The sequence below is a fragment of the Electrophorus electricus genome, chromosome 11 (genome assembly GCF_013358815.1).
Source record: "Electrophorus electricus isolate fEleEle1 chromosome 11, fEleEle1.pri, whole genome shotgun sequence".
Taxonomy (NCBI): Eukaryota; Metazoa; Chordata; class Actinopteri; order Gymnotiformes; family Gymnotidae; genus Electrophorus; species Electrophorus electricus.
In genome coordinates this window covers 18,655,801-18,667,226 of record NC_049545.1, presented here as the reverse complement: position 1 = coordinate 18,667,226, position 11,426 = coordinate 18,655,801, and the positions used below count along the sequence as shown (strand labels likewise).

Below are 11,426 nucleotides of genomic sequence, written 5' to 3'. Positions count from 1 at the left end.
GGAGCTTCATGACTCCTGACAAAACAGAAGAGGGAGGGGCCTGTGTCCCAGACTCCGTACAGCGCAACTTTCCCATGTAGCTCCCACACATGGGCCTTCCTTAGTCTCACAGCTGCATCTCACGTCTACATCTCTCACTTGTGACACACCTGAGTCTCACATCTGTGTCTCACATCGACGTCTCACACCTGCATCTCACTCTTGAGTCTCACATTAGGCTCTCACTCCAGGCCTCACACCTGTGTCTCACCTGTGTCTCACACCTGAGTGGCAGGCATGCCAAAGTGGCACTCAACCAGTGTCTCTTACTGAGTGTGCATGTGCACCGTGATGTGTACTGGATAAATTAGCCAGAAGGAGAAATAATTCGAGTCTTGACATAAATTTTAAGAAGATTATTAAAGAGAAGCTTCTATGCACAAATAAAACTAACTCATCCATGCATACAAAAATGTTAATAAGGATATTAGTTAAATGATCATGTAGTAATGCCAAGAGGAACCAATGATTACATTTTTGGCTGTTTGCTTCTGTGTGTAATTGCCTGCATTTTAATTCAATAAACAGCTATTCTACAGCTGCTAACCTATGATTCAATCATTAGTGGTTGGAAGTTTTGTGGCCTGTTGCTCATGAAAGATGGGTGTGACTCCGTTAAGCTCTTACCTGCTGGTGGCTTGATGAGTGGGGGTGGGATCAGGGGTACTATGATTGGCAGGCCCCCGTGCTCCTTGGCGACTGTCGTTGAGGAGGAGGAAGGGTTGCCGGCTTGATCCGTGGCCAGACCGTTCCGCGCCAAGGGGATGGCGTGCGGCGGGGATCGGCTGTTCTCGGCTGTGGAGGCTTTCGGTAAGGAGTTTTCTGGAAGGAAGGAGAGAATGGGAATGCCGATTACTCGGCGGGGTCCAGAGCTGCGCGGCTGAAGCTCACCATGTTCCGTGCTATGATTCCCAGGCTTTCCATTACTGGGCCTTCCGTTACAGCCTGAGGCCCCTCATTATAGCCGGGGGTCCCTCATTAGAGCCTGGGGGCCCCTCATTTCTATTTGCTGGGGTCAAATATTAACCTCCAAAATGTTACGTCAATACTGGCACGGAGCTTTACCATGCAACAGCTCATACCATGCAACAGCTCACCACACAAATGTGACACAATGGGATATCATCTTTCATGGGTTATTCAGCACATTTTTAACAGTCACAAAAAAATCCTTGTGGTTAAAATGGAATAATTTCTGAATTAACAAATGCAGTGTTGAATTAAATACAGTGTTGTGTCCAGCTGGAAACACTATTAATTGATTACTGTGGTTTTTAGGTTTTTTTCCCCCTCTATATTGAACAATGCATCATATACAGGAAACTGAATCTGCTTCAATTCAACCTGCTAATTCTACTGTACACAGCTGTGGTCTATGTATAGCTTACTTTTTGGAGTCCAAAACACACACCACCAAATCCAGTGGTGAAACAAACATTATTGTAACTCACCATTAGCTACAGTACACTACATATGCATATACGCCCCAAAAGCCGCCGGTGCGCGCGCGTACACACACACACACACACACACACACACACACACACACACACACACACACACACACACACACACACACACACACACACACACACACACACATTCAACACCTGCAGCCCGTGAGACGACATCAGCGGAAACATCCCAACACGATATGGGCAGATTCCCCAAAACTCATTTATCATTCAAACTGTGCATAAGAACGAACAGGGATTCATTCTAAATGAGTTAATTAACTTTGATTGTCTCGCCCCTAATCTCCCCACTTCCAGCCTCGTCAGACAACAATAACGGAATATCGTAATCTGGAGTCGCGGATTTGTGCAACGGTGGAACGTAATTACGAGGCCACTCTCCGGGCAGGAGCCCGACGCGTTAGCGGGACGTCGTGGAGTGGCACTCTTTAAATGCAAAACAACTCCTCTTTCTGTGGGAGCGGCGGATAGGGGGGCTCCGGCGTGCTGGCGTTTGGGGGCGGATTATCTTCCTCATTGTGCCCGACCTCTACGGGATGCTGTAGATGGCTGACAACTTAAGTCGCTAATGCGCTAAATGGGGGCATCTCGCAAAACGGTGGCTTAAGACCGGGGATAAGCGCCGAAGGCTCTCACGGCAGGACAATGCGGGCAGCTCTGGAACTGAACGCAGTAATCGGTCGCATCCTGCCCGCGTTATAGACGTTCGGCCAGCTGTGGTTTCCCGTCACAGGCGTCTCTGGTCTTAATATGAAGTTCTAGCATATTTCGACTCATGCGGCAGAACTGGGTAGAAGCTTTTCTTTAATGCGGCGCAGGTTTAAAATTGAATCCTCAAACAACGTACTTATGTGTGGAAACCTCATCCACAAATAGAGACGCTTTAAAAGCAGCTGTCCAAGTACTGCGTTAATGAGTTGGGTTTTTTTAAATCCCACTCCACAGTTATGCCTAACTGGTCAAGTTTTATTTCAGTACGTGTTTAGTCTGTGTCAGGGCGATTTTGTGTGCTGCCATACTTAGGCGACGACCCACCTTTGAGAACGGAAATGTGCTGGCGGACCTCCGCGTCGGGATAGTTGCGTATCTCGATGTCGTCCGAGTCGCGCAGCTCCACCTTGTCGTATCCGTACCAGCCGAGCAACTCGTTCATCGTGGTCTCCGCGAAGCTCTGCGGGACAGGAACGAACACTAGCAGGACCTTCTGACGAGCGCACCAAACACCTCTACCCATTATGTCTGGTGTGCCGTGGTAATAGCCCGTTCCCGTCGGATGTGATCCCGCAGTAAGATGCTTTGGAATGATAAATAACACACAAAAACACCGGCAGCCAGGCATGCTGGCTTACGTGCAGATACACACAGATCTGTTCTTTTACGTGTTCACAAATCCCCGCTGGAAAGAAATGTGTTTTCTGTCTAATTTTATAAATCTCAATCACCACCAACGGCACAGCGCTTCCTAACAGCTGTGCGTTATATCTGTGTAATTAATCTGTTGTTACAAAAGCCTTGTGTTCATGAACTTTTCACCAATGGAACCCATTAGCACAAAGCTCTCAATCAAGTCCACCACATTATTTCTTTTGTTTACTTTTTCAGGATCTTATGGGGTCGGGGTTCAATATTAAGTCAAGCACAACTACATGATGCACAAACCGGAGCACTGAAACACAGCAATTAAAACGAAAGGGTCTATATATATTCATATTTAATTCAGACGTTAACCCCTTACACACCAAGAACACAAAGTTGGGTCCACTCTTATTTCTCACTCTTTTAACCCCTTATAACCCGGATCAGTTTCAGTGTAGTTAATGACTAATCTGCAGCCATTTGCTGAATAAAGTCCCTTAGGATAAATAAGAGGCTGAAGAGACTAACGTCAAAAAAATGTAGCAGTAGTTTATGAAGCGGAACACATTTAGGCTGTATATAGATCTGTGTGAGGTAATCGAGATGACCGGGTGGAGTCCGCAGCTAAACACAGCCTCGTCCGCCCTGCGGCTGGGACCCCCAAATGCACAAGATCCTTGTGCAGACCCCCATCTCACTGGTCCAACAGCGTGACCAAGCACGGCGTCATGCGGGGCGCAGATCACAGGCCTGACGTACAGTGAGGCAACGCAGTGCCCTTAAATAAGAACCTTAGCATAGCATATATTTATCATACATTTTAGTTCCCTTAGAAACCCACCTAACAAGCCTTGCATTATTTTTCTTTCATGCAAGCCCATCAGTTTTCTTGTACTGGGTGCTTCGTGAAACACACTGTTTTATATGTAACAGAAACATCTATAGATCCATAGATGGGGAAGACGTGCATTCTTCCTCTCTTTTGTGTCAATTTTTTTTGTTGTTATTTATTGCAGACAGTGTCACTCAGTTTATTCACTCGACCAAACTAAGGAGGCTCTCACCATCACGTAGGGCAAGTTGCCATGGAGATCGCCTGCCTGCCCCGCCCCTGGGAGGGGCCTCTCGGCCCGGACCTGATGAGACACGAGTCAACAGCTGTCAGTCAAATGTACAAAGGTGTCAATCAATCACTGCTTCAAACAAAGGTGTTTCACACCATCATGGTGGACAAAAAGCAAGTTCGGTTTGCTATCTTAAACCACGCTGACGCCCGTAACATTTCACGGCAGTAAATAGCTTCAGAGTAAAGTCGGTTTGCCTCCAGAGCAGGCTGGGGCACTAAACGTACAAAGCAAATCTTTTCCGCTTTTGGGCCGCTAGACACGCATCCTCCGTCATCCTTAAGCCTGTCAGCTTTTCTTTTCTGTGATAAGTGACGGCACGCCCCTTCCCTTGCACTGCCCCTCATCCACCACTAGGTGTCTCTAATGCTGGTGATCTAGTGACGGGACAGTGCGTTTGGGGACCAAGTTCAAAAGGTCACTTACAGCAGTTCTCACTCTGTCCACACCAGGCCATGTGCTGACAGGCAAGCCACTTGGTCTACGTCAATACTGTGCCTTTATGTAGCTTATTTCGCTAAAGAAAACCTCAAAAATAAAGAAATGCCCACTAATTGTAGAATATCCAATCAGTTGTTTAGCAGTGGCGGTAGTATTGAAAAATACCAAGCTAAGCCTACGGTGATCATGTGGGGTCACGTCATTCCCGAGGGGGTTAAAGGTAAAGTCAGGTCATGGTTACTGGGAAGCTGGATGCATGTAACACAGGTTTTCCGTCTATGGGCATTACACTGTCTCTGCGATTCAGCGGGACTTTACAGAGGATTTCATCACCCAATTAGAGCTCAGTGTTTAGCCCTAAATTACATACTGATAAATCAAACTCCAGCTCCAGCTCCAAGTAGGTCTAATATGACTGTAATAATCAGAATAATACATTCTCCAGGTTTCTCTCGATCTCTTTCTCTATCGCTCGCTCTCTCCTTCTATGCTGATGGCCCATCTGAAAACCTGCCACTTCCAGAGTGGTACAGAGATAGTAAGTGATACTCTTGATGGCAGCTCATGAAAGGGGAGAGCTGGAATGGGAGGGAATGAGCAAGCGAGAGACAGAGAGAGAGAGAAGGGGGATACTTTCACTATAAGGCACTTTGGGAATACAACATATCTGAGCTCATACCACGCCAGAAGCAGTTGGAAATTGCTGTGCTAAGCCTACACTACTGACATGACCATTGCCCTGCCTCCAATCTTCACTTAGCCATGCCTCCTGTGACACGGTGGAGTGTGTGAGCGACTTTTGCAACCGTCACAGCGGGTCTCTCGTGTCTCCGATTCAGAATAGGATAGTGCCGGAACATCAGCCATGGAGTGCCAGTGCTCCCTCTCTGGTGCTGTCACAGTACACCCCCCCCCCCCTCCACCCATAGGACTGTCGCTCCTACCTGCTAGAGACGGGGGACAGGAGCGAGAGAAATGTGTTTGGAGTTGCTCCTGCTGAGACGCCCAATCTTGGTAAAGAAAGCCTTTTTTAAGCTAGAAAACAAGTCAGGATCACCCACTTTGAGGAGCCACAAATCTCTTTCCCTCACCTACTCTCTCACTCTTTCTCTGATCCCTGAGTGCACTGGTTGTATTGGGACAAGGAAAAGGACACCATGTGAGCAGAAACCGGAGTAGGTCACTGTACACCATGATAAAATTCCCAACCCACCCTGCGAAGTTTCCCTTCTGACCCACGCCCCTCTCTCGCTCCCCCTCTCTCGCCCTCTCTCTCACATGTGCACTTTTTTCTATAGTTCTCTTCTTTATAATCTTAACTTCTGTCTTCCCCCTTTCTCTAATATACCCCCCCTCCCCCCTCTCTTTCCCCACAGTACACTCTGCTTTCATTTCCCAATACCTTCCTTGATATCCGATCCCTCCTGCAAGCTCAGGTTTCAGTTTTTACAGCTTAGGCAGCCTTTCGCTGTATACATTCCTCTCTCCCTTGCTCCTAACCTACGCTTATTTTACCATGCTGCACATGAAAGCAGACACAGATGAAGGCAACACTGTTAAACTGCCCTCTCTCTCTCTCTCTCTCTTTTTCCTCTCTCTCTCCCTCCCTCCTGCTTCCTCTCTCTCTCTTTCACTGTGTTAGGCATGATCTTTCACAAGGCCACATTGTGAGTAGTCTCTCTCTCACTCTCTTTTTACCTCACTCTGACACACTTCTCCCTCATTGCGTTGGGCGTTCGGCAAGCAAAAGAAGAAATAAAAGAAATATATTAGCAAAGTTGCTGGCTGTGTGTGTGTGTGTGTGTGTGTATGAGTGTGTGTGTGTGTGTGTATGAGCGCTGGTCTGTGTGTGTGCGTGTGTGTGTGCGTGCGTGCGTGTGTATGAGCGTGTGTATGTGTGTGAGTGTATGAGCGCTGGTCTGTGTGTGTGTGTGTGTGCGCGTGTGTGTGCGTGTGTGTGTGCATGTGTGTGTGTATGAGCGTGTGTATGTGTGTGTGTGTGTGTATGAGCGCTGGTCTGTGTGTGTGTGTGTGTGTGTGTGTGTGTATGAGCGCTGGTCTGTGTGTATGTCTGTGTGTGTGTGTATGTGTGTGTGCATGTATATGAGTGCCGGTCTGTGTGTGTGTGTGTGTGTGTGTGTATGAGCGCAGGTCTGTGTGTGTGCGTGTGTGTGCCTTCACTGGCCTCTGTGTGTGTGCGCGCGCGTGTGAGAGACTGGAAATCTGATACATGAAAGGGAGAAAGTCATAATGCTTGGGTCTCATGTTCGCTCTGAGGCTAAGAAAGGACGAGAGCAGAGGAAACCACAGCACTGATTGCTCAGGCTCACGCTCTCTCTCTCCATGTGTGGGTCGCGCCGCTTGTGCGTCGAACACACTCCCAGCGAGTAACGCGGCGCCGCGAGGCCTGTGTGTTCGGTGTCGAAGGTTAAACTAAGTAGCGGGAGTCACAGAGGGAAGGTGCCTGAAAACGCTCGGGATCCTTGCACAGCGCTGCCTGGCTGATGTCACAGCCAATGGTGGAAATGAGCTTTCATGAAGAAGGGCGGCAAAGCGGGGCGAGAAAGAGAGAGAGAGAGAGAGAGAGAGATGCAGAGGGAAAAAAAAGACATAGAAAAGACAGGCAGACAGGGAGGAAGAGAAAGAGATAGAGAGGGAGGGAGAGACAGAAAGAGTCTGATAATACATACAATAAATGTGGCTACAGCTCTTAAACCTCGAGCGCTTCCACACTGACACCTGCCCCTCCATGGTCCTCTCTAGGTCTGAAAACGAGCCACATTAAACTCTCCTCCCGTAACTGAATACCAAGGCTCTAATTCAGCTGTAGTCCATCCGAATTCGATCTCGCTCGCGCGGCGATGTGAATATTTGAGGGGGCGGGGGTGGGTGCAATGGGGGTAGGCTGGGGGGATAAAAGTTCTGTTTTGTTGCCATAGCTTTGCTTTTTCCTGTTTTCCTGATTCCCATGCAGTCATGGAATAATAAATGTGTGGTTGGTAATTCGACCCGTATGGGTGAACCTTCGCTCGCTCGCCGGCCGGACCCTCGAAGCGCAGACAGGCGCAGAACAGTGGAAGGAAATACAAGCGCAGCCCCGGTCAGAGATGCGTCGGGTTTTACGGTCGGCTGGCCACCCTCGCACTCCTTCTGTTCAAACGCAGTTCTGCACTTGTAACCATTCATAAAGTTAATCTCTCTATTGAGAACCTCTGTTGTCTGTTAGTCTCCTTTCTGGCTGTGATAGACTCATTTCTGGCTCTGACAGACTCATTTCTGGCTCTGACAGACTCATTTCTGATTCTGATAGACTCTTTTCTTAATGCAGGCTAATCTGCAGATCTCCACTGGCAGTGTGTCCCAAAGATCCACATGACCTGAGAGGACAAAATGACTCCGGCCTGGAAGTTACAGTACAGACTCCATTCACTGCTGCAAATGATCGCATGAATGAATACTATTGAGCAGCCAGAAGTACACTCAGAAAGCAGCACTGCTAGAATCTTCTAGAACCATTTATTGGCGAATAAAAACACAGGCGCCTTTTGAAAGTTCTCCCATCTGCGGCCACCGCGTCTGGAGGTGTGGTTGATACAGCACGGCACTGTGAAATCTTAGCAGTCTAGACTTTCCTAAAGCCCCGGACGATGATGTCAGAGGCCAAACAACATTTCCACAGTGACTGCAGGCGTGCAAGCGAAATGGGTGGGGGGTGGGGGGTGGATGTCATTACAAACCACAGACAGAAAGCAGAAGCATTTTTGCAAAAATGCTTCATATCATTCTTAATGACCCACAATCACATCTTTTGCAAAAAAAAACAAAAAACATCAAAGTGGAGTTCTGGCCTTTGTGCTTTTCCAGGGAAGATTTTAGGGGCAATACAGGAAGCCTCCGAGTGGCACAACTTCCGTCCGACCCCGTCAAGGACCCGGAGTTCCAGCGGGTCAGTGAAAGGCTTACAACGCCCCTGACACCCAACTCCACCCATTCTTGAGCGTTTAGCCGCGTGGAGGGAGCCAATCAGGTATTGGATAAATGACAAAGGGACACACCTAACAATATGGCACACACCAGCAGGGACCAACATGCAGGTGTCATGGTTGTTCACCTTCATCTTCATCAGTATTTCTGATGCCCTAACCTCCTGTCAGCCTTCTCTGTTGCACTGCAGTTTAAGGGCTCTACTTAAGGCACTCATAAAACATTTATAACACATTTATAACTCACTCATAAGCCATACAATATAGGCTTAGATATTCTTGAACGGTTATCTGAGCTTCAGAGCTAATTTGCTTATGTTGGTATTTGAACCTAAGTAGAATCTGATCTTTCTTAAAAAACTCAAAAACACACACACACACACACACACTTATTTTGAATACAACTCTTTGCCTTACAGTTGAGACACTGACTCTAATATATATCTTGTCCAGACATGTGGTCATGTATACATATACAAAATTAGAATTTTCTAAACTTAACACAAAACCATAACCTCAACCTTAAAATCCAAAAAGAAATGATTTGACTATTTCAATTAAAAATGGCAGACCATTTTGCTTCCCCTGTTTTATTCTGGTTTTCCTACAATTGGATCAATTTTTTCTTTCACACACACACACACACACACACACACAGGCACACAGTATAAACATTCGTGTAGACAATGTCTGGGCCATCTCTGACCAACTACACATGTGCAAATCTACTGTTCTAGAAACATATGTTCTGGTATGTTATAGGCAAATGTAAAACATATGCAGTTGATATTTTCTGATGGCTTAACACCTGTAGTGTGTCAATAGCCCTTATCAAGTCTCATGCCTTGATCACCCAGTGACACCTGGTCACACCAGCAGACACTGATAGGTGCTTTAGTGGAGTTTATCCCGGGAGTCAGACTATGACGGACATGTGTTAGTAAACCAGCATAGGAAAGCCTTAGCAGTGGTGGTCTGGGCTTGGATGTGTTTTTTTTCCTACATCCAGCTTGGTGAGATCAGACAGGTCTTCTTGGAAAGGCAACTTGTGAGATAAGAAAACCCAGACCGGCAAGTGCCATTTCCCCAAAACAAAACATCGAGCTTTGCTTATTACAGAAATGATGAATTACTCAAAACAGAAATAACAACCGTCTGAGGTACTGTGTCCTAAAATGTCTATTTCACAGTGAAACGCTGCTCATTCATAGAGCAACCTATGCCGAGAAGCAGAATATTGTCATAGCGTGTTATACCTCTGAAGCAAAATGTTTTCACCTTATTTGTAACTTGTGTCTAAGGTCAGAGGTTTTCTGTCCTGTCGTGCTGGCTCGTTATCTGGAACAACACCCTCACACTGCTTAATCAGAGTACACGTTTCCAACAAGCAAAAAATAAATCAAATAAAAACAACAACAAAAAAAACCCAGCAGCTTCCCCACAGGTGAAGAGTAAATTCTTATCAGCTCTGACTCCAACAGGCAGAATTCATGTCTCTCTCTGTCACACAGACGCGAGCACACACACACACACACACACACACACACACACACACACACACACACACACACACAAATGGTTTGAATGAGAAAAACTCCCTTCCCATTAAAGGTCACGTTAGCTCCAAGAACTCCAAGTCGGTTTAGGCAGTGGGATCACGCGGCCACAGCGATGTGAAAACCTGAGGGATTAAGGATAAAGAGAGTCCACAGCCTTCACTGTGAGGGGTAACCTGGTGTAAGACCGGGAGACTCGCATCAGCCTGGCATCCTGCAGACCAAACAAAGCAATACACAGGCCTACCACAAAAACAATTATCTCTCGAATTTACAGATAATTCGATAATGAACAGAAATAGTGATGCACTGGGGGGGGGGGGGGGGGGGGTGTCTATATATATTTGTTTTCAGCGGAGCAGCTCCGTCCTATCATGTGCGGCTTATTAACGTCAAACAGAATGATCCGCGGTACCGTGCAAGACCACAGAGACGCGCGGAGCTCGAGCTCTCAGGTCAATCAATAGCTGTCAAAGTCCGGGCTCCCCGCGGCCTCCTGCAGTATGCAGATGAGTCTGCACACACTGCTGAGAAGAGCAAAGGGACAAGCCTCGAACGAGTCTGCAGGAGTGCCGGATATATGTGGTCCCCCAAAACACAAAACGCGGAGACATTATCGTTTTAGGAATAACATAAATAGCCGAATCGGTGGCGCATGGTGCAAAAGAAAACGCGAAAGACGTTTCGGAGAAAATCCTAAAATAAAAGGCGTTCGGCTGAGGTGCTTAGAGGCGCTCTTGCGCGCGTTAATCGTGACCTGCTCGGTAGCTGATGTAAAAGCCCCAAACAATGAGCACGGGAAAGACAAAGCAGCCCCGTTCGCCCCGCAAACCTACGTCGTTTATCGCGGATTGCTGCTTACAGTCGCAGTATATACGGAGATGAATCTAGCGGGGACGCAAAGCGGGCATATCCGACAAGCACTGTCGATAATTATTTTCACATTTGAGAGAACCAAATCTGTGCTGTGTCCGGAGCCCCAGTGCACCGACGCACATCTGGAGCGCGACCAGCGCTACGTCTTCATAACAGCTGGTCGGAATGCTCAGCGCACTCAAAAGCAGTCTTTAAGAAATGCAGACCACTTAAAAAAAACAAAACAAAACGTGATTTACAATTTAAACGTACGCGTCTGTTTGCACATTTGCTATGATTTTGCCCCCTAAGTGGAAATGTTTTGAGCAGACGGCACTGCTAGTAGTAGTAGTAACGACAGCGCAGTTTGACGCGGAGACTGACGCACTGGATTTTCCATTTACAACCAGTGAGCCATGTGAGGGGTGGGTTTTAGAGTTAAATTCTTCGTTTTAATAAGTTATTACACAACTCACGCCCGTAAAACTGTGAAATCGGCTGGAGGAACTCCACGTTTTTCTCACACACACACACCAAGAATCATTCAAAACATTCCGATTCAACCAGTTGTTACAATGTCAACCAGCCACAGAACCT

At 47.1% G+C, this 11,426-nt stretch overlaps 1 protein-coding gene across 6 annotated transcripts in view; it reads right to left on the bottom strand.

Annotated features, from left to right (window-relative positions):
• Positions 1-11,426, bottom strand: part of sobpa (sine oculis binding protein homolog (Drosophila) a) — a 38,680-nt gene that overhangs the window by 26,819 nt on the left and 435 nt on the right. For 3 of the 6 annotated variants that reach the window (XM_035531455.1, XM_035531456.1, XM_035531459.1), the window contains exons 2-4: positions 3,935-4,006; positions 2,550-2,685; positions 667-861 (exon numbers count right to left, since the gene is read on the bottom strand). In XM_035531455.1, the coding sequence (XP_035387348.1) occupies positions 667-861; positions 2,550-2,685; positions 3,935-4,006 (403 nt within the window). The remainder of the gene's footprint in view (positions 1-666; positions 862-2,549; positions 2,686-3,934; positions 4,007-11,426) is intronic. The other 3 variants (XM_035531457.1, XM_035531458.1, XM_035531460.1) reach the window with 1 other exon arrangement.